Genomic DNA, 15,851 nt, shown 5'->3' on the forward strand with positions numbered 1-15,851 from the left:
GATAACGCTGAAACCCGTGACATAATTTTTCTGCGCAGTGATATGAAAGCTATTCTCTTCCAGCTAGCTCCTTCCATTGAAGCACCACCGTGGACAACGCCAGGTTGACATGTGACATATAGGTAGCCCGCACTACGCCCTGGCGTAGGGGCGTGTCCGATAAGCTCACTCCATTGTTGTAAGCGTCAAGTGCGTAGATCGCGAAAGGACGTTGACGATAGGACCGACAAAATACTTCACAGATATTCACAGATACGAGCTATATAAGAGAAGGCGGACTTTCTCTCCACAGACGAAGGACACCGTGGCCTAGACAAGGTAAGAACTCAGACATTCATGCAAAGCTCACTTAGAAATAACAAGTTATGGTGTGCGCATTTCTGGGAATTTCTTTCTCTGTTGTCGTATCAAGCTAATGCAAACAGGTACAAATGTAAAACCTCCCTCTAAACATACGACCCCATGCTTCAGCTTCCATCACTCAGTCTTGTTCTGCCGCGGATAAGAGAGATTGGCGACAGTGTCTTTTTTGTTCTGCATATTTTAAATATTTTGTTTTTTTGCAAATGGTCAGATTGACAAAGTGGGTGGTCGTCTTACTGTATAGCTCGGATTTCGAGACTCTTTGCACTGCATAGTACCCACCTGCCACTAATTCCTACAAGCACGAGCGCTAGCATGACGCTCTAACCTTGAAGTTAGATACGACATTCAATCGGCAAACAGGGCGTGGAAATAGCGGAAGCAGAATCTCTTCGAATCTCAGAACATCAAGTTTGGTCTGGGTAGGAGGGCGAATCAGAAAGTCTTCCGCCCCCCCTTTTTTTTTAAAGCTAAATTAAGACTGTAAATGCGAAGTCACCATATACATTCCCACCGACGGACCTTTCTTGGACCCGTCTGGCCTTATCTGCCGGTAGCACTGCGGCATGGCGCTGCTGTCAGTTGTGCATTCGTCCACAGCGTATGAGCAACGAAGTGCGATTCGTTTTCCATGGAGCAAGGCACGAAGACCTATCGAAATCCACAGAGAAATGCAGCCCACGTATGGTGAAATGTGCCCCTCTTTGGGAAGTGTGAGGTGGTGACGTCGTGAGTTCGCAAAAGCCCGTGAAGACTGGCATGACAATGAGAGTTCGAGGAGGTCGCGTGCATCGCCGACTGCCGACAGAGGCGTCTCATATTTAGTACGGCGATGGGACAAATTACTTGTTCTAGTGTGGGGACTACGTGGAAAAATAGTGTAAGGTACGTATATTTGTAATTAACTGTACGTACCTTATTTTGGCTAATAAAAAATACGGGCAAAGGTTTTCTTACTTGCCCTCGTACGTAGTAATAAGCGTAAGAGGGGTTGAAATCTGGGCCAGTTGGTACATACTTGAACGAAAAAACCAGTCAAAAACACAAAGGACAAGAGGAGAGGTTCACACCACAACGACTGGACTATCAACTGTGGTTTATTGCGAATAAACCACAGTTGACAGTCCAGTCGTTGTGGTGTGAACCTCTCCTCTTGTCCTTTGTGTTTTTGACTGGTTTTTTCGTTCACGTTCTAATAAGCGTAACATAATAAGGAATGCAACCACATTGATGCCACTATGACAAGACTAGCTCGCTGTTGCTTGCAACCGTTTAGCTTTCCTGTTTTCTTCTTCTTTTATTGCGATATCAATTATATAAACAGTCCAAGCAAATGTTTGCCGTCGTCGCTGCTGTGATGTTCCCTACACATTTAGGTGCATCTATGCTATAAGCCACGCCATGTTATATGACATGCGGTATATGTGAGTTGTGTTGCCCAACATTCTATCACTAATGTTACTCATACCAGGTCTTGCATTCTTGAAAAAATTATTCCTCAGAATTTTGAGAATCGCAGCACACAAACAAATGTCATGAAACAAAATACCCACAGGTAGTGCCTTCTATCTTAAGTACTCTCAAACTGAAATATTAAAAGTGCGAAAGAATAACAGGGCTCAAACCTGAAAATGATGTAAATTTATTGGCCCGGGTGCAGGGGGGACTACCTTCGGGTTCGGCCAAGGAAAGAGGTTTGGAACATACCAGATACAGAAAAGTGGTGGTAACGTCAATAAAAAACCAAAAGTCACTAAAAAACGAGGCCATGCGCTATGCGTCGCATGGTCTCGAGAAACACGAAATGCATTTGGCCGCGACAACAGAGAACTGAAGTCGACGAACCATCAACGATACGCACTATCGTCTTGGTGGCTCAGACAGAGCAGCGTTTGGCCTTCAGCCGCTATGCGCGAGTGTTGTGGACAGGCACACTATAAGCACACTAGCTTTTCTCCTGAGCTGCTGTGTGTATGCGCTGCACTTAGCGGAAGGGGCAGCTGAAGTCAAGCTAGCATTATCTAATATTTCTCTGGGTGCTGACAAGCACCTACAGTTCCACGTCGGAATTGTATGGTGCACCATTGAACTGCGACCCCTCTACCACCAATGGCGTCGCTCCTCGTAGCGTCAGCGTTAGGAGCTGCCTGGTAACTGCCAGGATGCTATTTCTTCTACACAGTACGAGTTGCTTTATGGGGGCTTCGTCGCGCCTACAAGTCGTAACTGCGAATACTTAGAACACAGTCCGAGAAGCCCAAGCACAACGATAGACCTTGTTGTCGGTGTCTCTCCTTGGGCGAAAGTGCCAAATTTTTTTTACTGTTCAGGACCTATGTGGTTGGCCCCTGTTTCCTTGGTTACCAATCTGAATCCATAAAGAAGTAGTCTGATACGGCTGTCGCTGTCTCTCATTGGGCGAAATTGCCAGAAAAAATTTACCTGTTCAGAACCTATGTGGCTGGTTATTTTTTCTTGTTTACCCACATGGGGGAATCGATTAACATGTAGTTGGATACGGGTGTGGGTGTTGCCTTACGAGCACGCCGACCAGTCAGACGTAATGCGTCGGACGTAATAATGCTCAAGAGTAAACAAGTTCCGTGACACTCTCTGTACTTGTGGTCTCTCCGAAGCCAAGATGAAGTTCCTCGTCCCGTACGCACTGTTGCTGGTTGTGGCGCAAGGCCGTTTGATGGTGCCGCCATCCGTGGACCCGTTGTCGGATGAAATGATCAACTTCATTAACGGCATCGACACAACGTGGAAGGTGAGTACGTTTGTTCACCTTCTTGTTGCCCTGCTATGACTGCAGACCATCGCTTTGAACGCGTGGCCCACAGTAGCTCCGAATGTCCTAACCTTCAGCCAAATCCTAATGCCTAATACTTAAACAGCGTGAGTCGGCGGCACCATTATGCTCAGTACGCATGATTATGCGAACTAGATAGCGTCTTATCATTTTTCTTGCAACTTCTCAGGCATTTCAGGGATTACGACATCGTTTTTCCATCTCCACTGAAGTCGAAACAGCGGAAGGAAACATGCACAGTCCCTTTTTAGAACGTACACATATTTCCAAAACCGGAATATCTCAAAATGCTACAAAGGGTGTGGGCACACGGACACTACTTTCGCGTGCAGTCGACAAAAGAAGGTGCCCGAAAACTGGCGTTGGTTACACAGGGAACGAACTACTGCTCATGTATAATGACCGAGAAAATGAACATTAGGGGTGCTAATTTTATTCGAGTTTCGCAATCAGTTCCCTCTTCCTGTCAATTCTAACGCAACAAGGCCGCAAACCGTTCTCCATGTATGTGACAAGGGTTTATGTGGGTCAAGGGATTCACAGAAAGCACCGGGGAAGTGCCGCATATACGCACGTTATTAGAACGGTGTATTCACGTGACGTAGCTCAGTGAAAGTCGTTGAAATTCGGCCTACCTTCTGAAGTAATTCTTTTAGCGCGGCTTGCTGAGCTAAGCAGGTGTTTTGCTGTAAAGTTCGACAGTTGGCCGCATGGGCAATGCCCAAACTTTGTGCGTATGACCGTCCTGCGCACTTAGTGCGCTGTTACTAGACTCCCAAAATGTGCCCAACTCGTCCACCTCTCGATTCAGATGCTCGTGTGCTTTTGTACAAACGACAATCAGTTCAACTGCGTACATGCCCGCCGTTGTGTTTTCAAAAATTATTCGCTCATATTTTACAACTGCGCAACAACTATACTTAGGAAGCATGCTACATACGGTAGCCTTCTTTACTACCGATTCCTATCGGTTCAACTCCGTTATCCAGGCTGGCAGGAACTTCGACAAGAACGTCCCCTTCAGCTACATCAAGGGACTGATGGGCGTCCACCCCGACAGCAAGAAGTACAGGCTCCCAATTCACCTGCACGAGGAGATTCCGGAAGACCTGCCAGAATCGTTCGACGCCCGTGAGGAGTGGTCGCACTGCGACAGCATCCACCTCATCCGTGACCAGTCCACGTGCGGATCATGTTGGGTGAGTGCAGCGAGACGAGATAACGCGTTGCTTTGACACTACGCCAGTGCTTAAAGGAACATTGAAGCAAAACACTAAATCAGTCGTGACTGATAAAGTATTGCTTCAGAAATCTATTATTATCATTAATTTCGCGATAAAATTTTGTTTATGAGAAACGAAAATGAAGTTCAAAATTTAACTTTTCTTTAATTGCGAGCCCAAAAACCACAACAGCGGTACATCAGTGCGAAGTGAAGAATTTCAAAGCTTTTTTTTTCGCATTTTGATCACGTTGAGTTTAGTGAAATCTTCGGAAACTTACCTTGTTCAAGCCTTGGCTCCTTTAGAATCTAATGCAGTCAATTGTTGCCCATAAAAAAATTAGCTAGGACCTAGCAGACGCCGTCAAAATTCCTTGAGTATACAGCGAACATTGATAACACCTTCGCTTACGCCTCGATTTTGCACTAGGAGTCAACATGTTCATATTCTGTGGCGTAGGAGAACTTACACCGGGCAATGCCAAAAAGAGGGGTAAAGAGCAGAAGCAAGTGTATTATCAATTGTTGACGTTCGTCTCCTTGCTCAAATAGACTCATGGCATGAGTATTGTTATCTGTCGATCGCAACTGCCATTTTAAGTGCGACAGCAATAAGGCGAACTTCACCCACACTGGAGGTATCTACCAGAAAACTCGAGGTGTGTTGAGAATACGCAAGCTTGTCACCGCGTGTACGAACTCGGAAGCTCGTGAGAGATTTGAGGCATAGAAATACTAATAAATATGCAGTGCGCATTGTCGGCCCGGGCGCTCGGCCGCACAGTCATCGCAATCTAAGTGTACTGTCGCATACTGAGACAGTTAGCAGGGCTAAGTTCTGACCTGGTTTCTTTTTTTTCCAATTCTCAATTAAAGGACACTTAGTATGATAACGGAGTACTCACGCTCAAAAGTTAGAGAGACGCTACAAATTTATCTAAAAATCTGAGATTGCGCTCGTACACAGATCCTACTTGGCGCAAGGGTTATGGCAAACCTTGTGCTTCACACATAGTCAGACATACGTGCCTTTTTGTCAGCCTCTTAGGCAGAGCTTCTTTATATTTTCTGTCAAATAAACATTCATTCATTCATTCATTCATTCATTCATTCATTCATTCATTCATTCATTCATTCATTCATTCATTATATGAGCGGAGAGAAAAGAGCGCGCAAGCTGACGCTGGCATTGTTTCCATTGCCTTGGCATTCTGGACATGTTCGCTCAAGAGTTCCTGCATCAAGGGAAGCGTAGCTGCAGATCCCGCAGCAACTACTGTATCAAATTTCCTTACACTTGCATATACATGCACTTACGGACGTGGTTAAGGCGTGCGTGTCCCCCATCTCCACCCGCTTTTTTCTTATGCTATAGTGCGATGTGAACTTTTCGTTAAGGCGCCAAGCCTGTACCCCCGCAGTTATCAGAATGATCGCGAATAGTGAACAAGCAGCTCTAACGCTACTTCTGCAGATATTTCTGCGAGATACTCACGTACTGCGAGTACTGACACATCTTTAGAACTAAAGAGAGGCGCTTAAGTGTACCGGTCCAGACTTGAAGGATCACAAGCTCCATCAACTGCCCTGTGGTACCTTCCTCTTCGTCAACTGCATTGAATTTATGGCCGTGCAGCTATGAGTACGTTAAGAGACGTTAACGTTAAAATACAGGAAGACAGCATGGTAGAATAGAGAGCAAACGGGGCTAACCGATTTTCTAGTTATTAAGAGGAAGAAATGGAGCTGGGTGGGGCATTTGATGCGCAGGGCAGGTGACAGGTGGTGTATTAGTGTTAAAACGATAGTGCTCAAAAGATGGGAAGCGCGGCGAGGACGGCAGGCAAATAGGTGGTGTGATGTAATTAGGTAATTTGCAGGTGTAAGATGGGATCAATGGCGAAAGACAAGTGGAGACAGCGGGGAGAGGCTTTCTTCCTACAGTGGATATAAATAGTTTGACAATGATTATGATGGTGACGAGGCATCAGGAAACCGTGTTTATATATCGCTGGCCGAACAAAGTCATCAATGCATCACGTTGCAAATATTTTATATATCTGATTGACAATAAATTGAGGTATCACCCACAATTAACTTTAGCACTGTGAATGCAGCCAAGACTAATTCTAAGCACTATCCGGCAACTTGCTTGCACTGAGACTCAGAAAATTTTGTATCAGACAACGGGACAAAAAGAGGCGTGAACAAAACGAGCAAGCATCCAGTTATGCAGAGGCACAAACCTCGCGTTTGGGTGTCTCGGGCCGGCGTTACAATTGTTTCCCTGACGTGCGACGTAAGCCAAACGCAAGAAGCCGACCATGTTTGTTTGTATCACAGGCATTCGGAGCCACGGAGGCCATGTCCGACCGCATCTGTATCCACACCAAAGGCAGGGTCCAGGTGAACATCTCGGCCGAGGATCTTCTCACATGTTGTCATCAATGCGGCATGGGGTATGCTAAACATTTAAACTCATTCTCCCAAGCTGCGTGCGCGTACCGCCCTTCTGGCACTCTGCATACAGTTCACGTATGAATCACTTCTACGATATCAAGCAAAAGAGAGCAATGGCTCGCCCCTGTAGGAGTAATTCTGCTTGTCCCGTATATCGTTTTTAGGAGTTGCTGTAGCCAACCCTCCCCCCAACCCCAAGCCCCTTATTTTAGTATGTTCACTTTCGCGAATGCTCAAGCGCACTCCACCTCGAACATTGTTGAATGCATATTACAAGTAGTCATCTTCGAAAAAGAATAAATTGACCGACGCCATTGTTTTTAGAGCTAACGAGCAGGTAGGAACGATTCTCACCTACTGAGGTTCTAACTGCACGCTAGTCCAACGTAATGTAATTCAATGTCACTTTAAAGCGACATACACCCTGTCACTGGCGCGTGCAGGGAAATTAACTGTGGCCACCACAGTTAATTCAGTAAGGTCGAACACAGTAAGGTCAAACACAGAAATAATTTCAGGTGTAGGAACTCTGGCCGCAGACCGTGTTTCCAATGTTTCGCAAGTGAGATGTTGCGAAAGCACGTATTCAGCATAATTTATTTGTAGGAAGCAAAAGAAGACGTCGAAAGAAATATGCATATTCATGCATGTACCAATTACTGTAACAAATATTAATAATATTTCACCTGAAGCGCAAGAAATGAATTGAGAATTAACGGGGGTACCAGTTGTTTGACTCCTTTGGTTTATCGTCCGAAAAGAAAAGGAGGTCCTGAAATACGCCAAGGTGGACAACTCCAGATTAATTTCAATGGCCTCCGGTTTCTTATCGCGTGCTACTACAGCAGGGTACACGAGTGTACTTGAACTACTCTTCCACGAGAGCGCTGCCGGTGTGGCCGTGATTCAATTCCGCGATCTCGTACATGCTTACACCCCCCCCCCCCCCTCCTTCAGCAATAGAACAATTGAGAACAACTCAGCAGCAGCAACTCTGGTTGCCCGCTAGATTCACGACAGCCATGATACACGTAGCATACCCAACGATTCCGTAAAACGCCGCAATTTTACAGATTGGTTTCAACACGCACTTCCGACACATTGCTTGCATTTTGTCTCCATACTAGGTGCTTCGGCGGCTACCCTTCAGCAGCCTGGCATTACTACAAGGATGAAGGTATTGTAACCGGAGGCCTATACGGTACCGACGACGGGTGCCAGCCTTACTACTTCCCTCCATGTGAGCACCACACCAAGGGTCCACTACCGAACTGCACCGACACGAAACCAACGCCGAAGTGCCTGCAGGTTTGCCGCAAGGGATACGAGAAGAGCTACAGCGAGGACAAGCACTTTGGTGCGTCGACAGCATCACAAAGAGCCTACACTTGCTCACAAATATTCTAACGGAGAACTACAGCTCCGGGAGTGATTACGTAGTTCGCAAAAACACAGCTGTGTTTGCGCAGTTTGCTTCTGTAGAACAGCAGCTTGTCGTTTAAGTATTTGCAAGAAATGGTGTAGAGGAAGTACTAGGAGACTTAATTTCAATGCTCATTGGACCATCGAATGTTTATTGCAGGAGCTGCCTCCATGTTCAACAATTTTTCTCCATGCTAATAAGTGCCTTGCAGCGTACAGAATGCGCTAAGGAACTTGACATTCCCGACATGCTAACGTCAACAGAATGTATTCCACTTTCCGCTCTAATTCTCGGGAAAGCCTGCTTCTGGAGCCATGGTTCTTTTCAGCTTGCATAATGAGTTGCTCATTAGTAGTACCAACCGAAGTATACGCAAAGAAAGTAAAACCTCATCCCGTTTCTCGATAATGCTTTACTGGTATGTGTAGTTGAGAGCGTCAATCATTTGCCGACTGTTTAATCAGGAAAACGAACGGATCGAAAGTGATTCGTAGTCGGTGATCATTGGCAACACAACCATGAGGTACTCGAATATTCAGCTTAAGAGATGCAGCTACCTGTAAAGAAATGATTCCACGCATACATGCCTATTGTTCCAGGTAAGCGCAGTTTTGGGCGATGTTGTTCTGCATTGTGAGAGATCAGCACCCGATGTGAGAAGAAAAACGCACAAGAGGGCGTCCTCGTTTCATTTTCTGCACTTCAGCTCGCGTCACACGCTGGTCCTCATAACGCACGTTAGTTAGCTTTAACCAGAGGGTGAGCTACACGTTCTGATGGTGGCAAGATTAAGTGGTGTCTAGGTGCGCTGCGGGTGCACTGAAAATTTTGTACGCACTACAACTTCACCGCGCAACTAAGGGATCTATGTCACTACGGTATTTCTAAAAGCACCTATTGAATTTGAGGCTATAGTTTAGGATGTAATGACTTCTATTGTGCACGCGTGAATGTTGGTGTGCGAGAAAGGTGGGAGAGGCAGTTAACCAACGTTATCAATACATAAGTAGTAGGAAAGAAAACTTACGCTTTGTCAGAGTATCCGAACATCATTTACATTTCATTCTCAATCCGAAAAAAAAAAGAGACAAGTGACAAGCGAGACAGACAAACATTAATTATTGCCACCGCGAATATAAAATTTTGTTTCCACGCAGTGAAGTAACTTCTCATCCCGTCGTATGGGTCGTCACAAATTGTTCCTTTTTATTTTTTCTCCTACAGCAAAAACAGTTTACAGCCTCCACAGCGACGAGACCCAGATCAAAACTGAAATATACAAGAACGGACCTGTGGAAGCGGACTTCAGCGTCTACACCGATTTCCTGGCGTACAAGAGCGGTAAAATACGCTTCTAGTGTGGCTTCATTGAACTTAATGTTTCCATGAATTCTGAGCATCTTTCCCGTTCCCCCCCCCCCCGTAACAATTTTGTGCTTGTGATTAAAGTTTGCGGGCTTGCAGATTTTCGCTGGACGCCCCTTCGTGTAGCCCCGCGTGCCATCTACCTCTAGTCAGTTTGCGCAACCTGTGTGATCACCACAGAAGAGAGAGAGAGAGAGAGAGAACACTTAAATCGCTGTTTCTCACGATGCGTTGCATGTGGAAAGAGGCGTTGTGAACTGTTTCGCGTCCTCATGTGCCTCGCGGTAACCGGGACACCGCCGCGTCATCGTTCCGTTCCGCTCCGTTCGGCGGCTGCCGAACGGAGCGGCGAGACTTGTCTCAGTAGATATAAATTTTGTATTGGCGATGAGGAGCATATCTTGCCTCAGTTAGGTGATAGACGATTATAATATGATAGTTAAGCTTATTTTTTTGCTTTGCGGATGAAAAGCCTTATAATTTACCCTGCAGGCACAAAATCGAGACTTGCGGGTAACGTGTATTAAATGGAAGAATCAATGTTTCTTCCAAGGAAGCGGCAACTGCTTGGAGCAGCTGTTAGGTTCAAGCGCACCAGATTGACTGATCACTGGTTTGTAGCTGTACAATCCTTCTCTGGGAGGTAAAAACATGACCTACTCGTATTTGCGGAAGTCGGGGAAGACAGCAGTTCATGATCGAAATTTATACAACCGAAGCTCTCCAGCGCGGTAAAAACTGCGCTAGTGGCCTCACCGTGCGTTGTCATTGACATCGCAGTTTTCTTTATTTTTAGTGCACTTTTGGGAGGAAAGCAGGTCTCAAGAAATCCCTCGTGATATCTTTTATTAAAGTACATTGGAGGCCTTGTCACAAGCAATTATTAATCCTAGCTTTCACCCCTTGAAGCCAGAGTGTTTAACGACGCAGCCCGCTACCTGAAAATTTTCAAGATGGCGTCACTGGCGGCCTCTCACATTCGTATCGCCGCGTGGTAAGACCTGGCCACCCCCTTGACTTGGCGCCTAACTGAAGGTGGCATATATTCCTGTTTCAAAAACATACGTCACATCGCAATATTTTGGGAGTGCAGAATTTGTACCTGCATTATCTTAAAGAATCTTCATTATAACGCTGCATTGTTCCGCAGGAGTTTACCAGAGGCACAGTTATGAGCTTTTGGGAGGCCACGCCATCAGAATTCTCGGCTGGGGCACTGAAAACGGCGTTCCGTATTGGCTCGTGGCAAACTCCTGGAATCAGGACTGGGGTGACAAAGGTGAGTGCCGCGACAAACACGCCTTCTTAGGTTAAGTCGAGATAGGTGTTGGCAGATGGGAAACACACTATGGGGTAAAAATTTGATGATCCCGGGTTAAAGTGCCTCAGACGGTTTGATAGGGGGAGCCATCATTGCCAAAGGCTACCTTGTCATCCTTAGCGTGTTGATGAACCACTAAGAGTGACAAAACAGGCGTTGACAAAGATGCGTCCTCGTATCGGAGCGTCGGCCACTCTGTCTGAGGCACTTTACACTGGTTCGTCCAACATTTATCTCCTTGTTTAGCGTGGTTACATAGGCTGTAAAACAGTGCTGAAGCTATTACCACCGTGATACGACGGGCGTTGCTTTGAACACCGATACCAGCGAGCATGGCTCATTGATAAGACACACCTATTCTTCGATGGGGCGTTGATAGCCCTGTAACAAAGGCACAACTGGGATAAGAAAGGTGACACTCCATTGTGTTTCCGCTACGTACCAAAATTACACGTTCAGCTTGGCGGAAAACGTGGGTAAGCATTGCCTGCCTGCGTACAAAAGTGCGGTTAGTCATTCCTTTTAAAAACGCTCAAGACAGTAGGTGCGGCTCAACTCGACCGCAGTTAGTACGCTTGTAAAGCTAAAAGGTAAAGCTAAAGACAGTACGCACAGCTGTGACCTCTTTGTACACATGCATTTACACACCAGACAGAGAACATAGGGCTCATCCGTCTTGCACCTTCGCTTCGTAGTGAGCGGTGAACGGAGATATACATGGCTCCTGCAAACGCATTTTTGGACTATTAGTTTGGTTGCGCGCTCGTTACAACCACACACAAGCCATAAGCTACTCCTTATGCTTTCATGCTAACAGGTCATCAGGGTTGCACAGAAATGGTCTAGTTGAAGGCTTCTGGGCGTATCCGTGAATATAACCGTTAATATAACTTTGCGTTATTAGAAAGAGGCAAACGGGATTGGCAGGGGGAGCCACCTTAAAGAAACGTCTGATCAGAATACGATCGCTAATTTTCCGCGTTCAATTAAGGAAATTTCCCCACTTATCAGCCGCCTAAGCCAGGCGCGCAGTATTCTATTGGAACCCATTCAAGACACCGTACACCATACCAGACGATATGTAGCTAATGGTGTTTCCATTTTGCCCGCAGGCTACTTCAAGATTCGCCGTGGTAACGATGAATGTGGTATCGAGAATGACATCAACGCCGGTATTCCCAAGGAACCCAGCGCATAGATGGCAGAATGTGGACTATAAATAAAAAAAAAGCTCGTCTTGATTTTTTTTCCTTAAGTTGTTATTTTGGTGTGGAGTAATTGGCCATAACGTGATAAGAGTCTATCTCTGTAAAAAAAAAAAAAAAAGAAGGCACCTTCGATTCCGTTAATGCCTGAACACATTAACCTTCACAGTTGCCGAATGTGCGATGGTCGATCTAATCGGAGTTTTTATGTTTTCTCTTTGCGAATGATATCACTGAGAAGGTTAGTCATTCCTAATGTGTACTTGTCGCAATTGCTTGAACATTCATTTTTATTTTCGTGAAAACATTTTTGAAATCATAAGACCGGGGGGTATCGATATTATATATTGATTTCTCTTTTGCTGAAAGTCCTAACTTCCGTGAAAGCCGCTATAGTTAGGCAACCCCAAACAGTTATTTACCACATTCACTACTGCAGGGAACACCACGAAATTCTGATGAAGTAGGGAAAATCCTGGTTGACTGATACGACGGGCGTTGCTTTGAACACCGATACCAGCGAGCATGGCCCATTGATAAGACACACCTATTCTTCGATGGGGCGTTGATAGCCCTGTAACAAAGCCACAACTGGGATAAGAAAGGTGACACTCCATTGTGTTTCCGCTACGTAAAGCGGAAAAGCCTCGTGGTGTTACCGGTAGGCGTTTCTACTAATACGCACAAAGAAGCTTGCTTGGCCATCACAAACTAGAAAGCTATTTACACTGCCAACACAGGGGAAGACACGTTTCTGTTTGATTTTATTATCAGTCGCTCCACCGGAACAATAAGTTTGCAGATATCCACATAACTGCTGGCATGTTTCGGCTTTGTCCTTAGGTATACGCCTACAAGCCAATAGATAAGCCACATGCGAGCACTACAAGCAGGTATGTGTCGAAAAGTTGAACCTTCGCTATTCCGCTGAGATGCGACATGCATTCCAACAATGATGGCGAATGTTTTCTTGAATCCCTCCTTGGATTATATGCAGCGCCTTGCGAAGGTTTATATTTGATATGTCTCGATCTCCAGACGAACCCGTCAACAATGGACGCACTAAATAGCCAACGAAATCTAGCTCGCTTAGACACTTTACAAAACTTTACAAAATGCTGCGGATAAATCGCGCTTGTGTTCGGTATGTCGCCAAAGTCGCCGAACCCTCCTTTGCTGACACACATCGTTCTGAAGTCATCGAACTATTCCCACCTGACTACAGGAGTTCTCCTGCACCTTATCTGCCTAATTGGAAGTTCTATACCTGGTACGCCGCTATAATCGTGCCAAGCATTACATGCGAACAAAAATGCCCCATGCCAACACTTATGTATTGTACACTGTGGCACACGTAATGCTGCTACGAAAAACATCGTTGCATGTACACTGGCGTCACTGATTCATATGCGATAGCGGTGAAAATCTCACCAACAGGTCTCGCTGTTTCCAGGAAGCTCAGAAACAAGACCTCTTACCCTTCCCGGCGCTAGCTGCACTGAGAGCAGCATTCACTAACATCTTGAAGCAACCAGTGAGCCCCTGGGTCATCTTTACAGACACGCCTGCTGCCCTGTTATCCCTAAACTCGCCAGGCACGGATCACCTGCTTATCTACGACATCAAATGCTTGCCCACTGAAGCTTCTGGTATGCTAAAACGGACGTTTGGGCGAGCTGGTAAGCCATTTTAAACAGAACAGCGCGTATTTTGACAGAGACAAGGAGGGAGACACGCAATAAACTTCAGTTGCAAGTCAGCGCTCGTCCGTGTCGTGTCTCCCTCCTTGTCCCTGTCAACATACGCGCTGTTCTGTTTAAAATTCTGGTATGCAGTACCTTATTCTGCCGTGGCTGCCTTCTCACTGGAGTAGCGGGCAATGTAATGCAGATTGTGCTGCTGGTTCAACACAGAACTCTAATGAGCTACTCCGAATACCTTTCCCTATGACTGATGGATCACATTTACTTTTTTGGGTCATGTGGAACGCACAGCGTGCCATCCGGACTGGCTCGGAACAGCAGTGCGGAACAACTGGCGCTTGCGATGACACTCGCGAGTTTGGCACGTCGCAAACACTGAATACGCTCCGCTTCCAACTAAAATGAACAGGCAGGAACACCAGTGTTGCTCTACGTGCAACGTACAAGAAAACATAGGGCACCTAATCTGCCTTTGCAGGCGATTTACTCGAGAGAGGTCTCAATGTCCGCACTGACCGTATACAGATACAGATTTTTTTTATAAAACCTCTGTAAGCGTAGTGAACCCGGCATTCTTGCAGACAAGTTACTAGGTGCGGTGGACTAGCTTTGCCGCTAATAACGCGAGCTTCAGAAGATCAATCAACAAAAATTCATTAATTAAACTTATTTATTTGTGCCTTAGTGACACTTCTACAAATGGCAAAATTGGAAGATAGGCACATTTTGATCCATGCTCGTTCCTTCTTTTTAGGAATCTTTGACATCGCCCCCTATTCGAGATATTTATCAACGAATCTCGACGCCAAAACCGGCAGTATCAAAACCGAGCGCCATGGGAGCGCCGAAAAAGCTACCCCGCCCTCGTGCCGGACCGAATCGCCCCGTGGCGAAAAGTGCGAGGAAGTTTGAAACCGAAAGTCTCGGCTAATCGCGGCAGCTGGTGATGCGGCACCGGATTGCCTGGAAAGCAGGTGCGGCTGCTTGCCAGGTCCGGATCTGACGCAACATGTTGTCGTTCAAATTTTGTCTTACACTTTTTTTACGGGCTGTTGCTGATAGAAGTAAAGGCCGCGGGACGCGCTCGGTCTCGATATTGCCTCGATTGAGCTTTGGAATTCGGTTACGAATACCTGGAATTAGGCACGATTTTATATATTTAAAAAAAGGGCCCCGCGTGCATTAAATTTGACGGCCTCCAAGTTGGGCATATAGCCAACTGCAATTAAGGCGTTAATAATAAAAATAGTAATGAGCGTTTGTTAATTAGTCTTCTGAACTTCACGCTTCTAGTGGCAAAGTGTACGCACCTCGGCTACAAAATGGTGTGCAAAAATGCCACTTCCCTGTGCTGATATCTTCTATAAAAAAATCCGTCTGGTATTTGAAAAAAAAAGACGCACAGTGTAATATCATGTGCTCACATCGCGACGGGAAGCGTGAAGCGTATTTTAAGGACATCACGCATACAGTTTTAAGTTTGCAACATTATTATGCTACCGGCCGCTTTACACCTACATGCCGGGTGATAATTTTTAAGTGTTATGGAATCTTTAACAATAGCCTCTTGCTGATAACGTAATTCTAGCCTTTAAGCTGAATTATTCTGAGAGGCGGGAATTATTTACACGAAAAATGGAAACACATATCCAATTACTTAACAAAAATTCACTAATTATGTATTGAATTATTTACTGTACGCCTCATATTGCAATTTACGAACTGTAGCCAGTGAATTTACGAGTCGTACCCGCCTGTAATGAATGTCCAGAATGACGGCAGTTTGGAGGTATGCGCAATCAAACTTGACCTAGAGATGCGCTGTTGTTCCACTTACTTTATTAACAAAACTTTCTTTTCTGTAATAATAATATTTGGGGTTTTACGTGCCAAAACCACTTTCTGATTATGAGGCACGCCGTAGTGGAGGACTCCGGAAATTTTGACCACCTGGGGTTCTTTAACGTGCACCTAAAT

General features: G+C 45.7%; 1 protein-coding gene across 1 annotated transcript; it reads left to right on the forward strand.

Annotated features, from left to right (window-relative positions):
* The first annotated feature begins 225 nt into the window (after positions 1 to 225).
* Positions 226 to 12,221, forward strand: LOC142572504 (cathepsin B-like). Its single transcript, XM_075681671.1, has 8 exons — positions 226 to 318; positions 3,000 to 3,133; positions 4,165 to 4,374; positions 6,741 to 6,856; positions 7,985 to 8,214; positions 9,505 to 9,621; positions 10,796 to 10,924; positions 12,079 to 12,221. The coding sequence occupies exons 2-8, from the start codon at positions 3,005 to 3,007 to the stop codon at positions 12,162 to 12,164; spliced, it is 1,017 nt and encodes a 338-aa protein (XP_075537786.1). The 5' UTR covers positions 226 to 318; positions 3,000 to 3,004; the 3' UTR covers positions 12,165 to 12,221.
* Positions 12,222 to 15,851: the final 3,630 nt, after the last annotated feature.

Source organism: Dermacentor variabilis, chromosome 2 (genome assembly GCF_050947875.1).
Source record: "Dermacentor variabilis isolate Ectoservices chromosome 2, ASM5094787v1, whole genome shotgun sequence".
NCBI classification, from domain to species: domain Eukaryota; kingdom Metazoa; phylum Arthropoda; class Arachnida; order Ixodida; family Ixodidae; genus Dermacentor; species Dermacentor variabilis.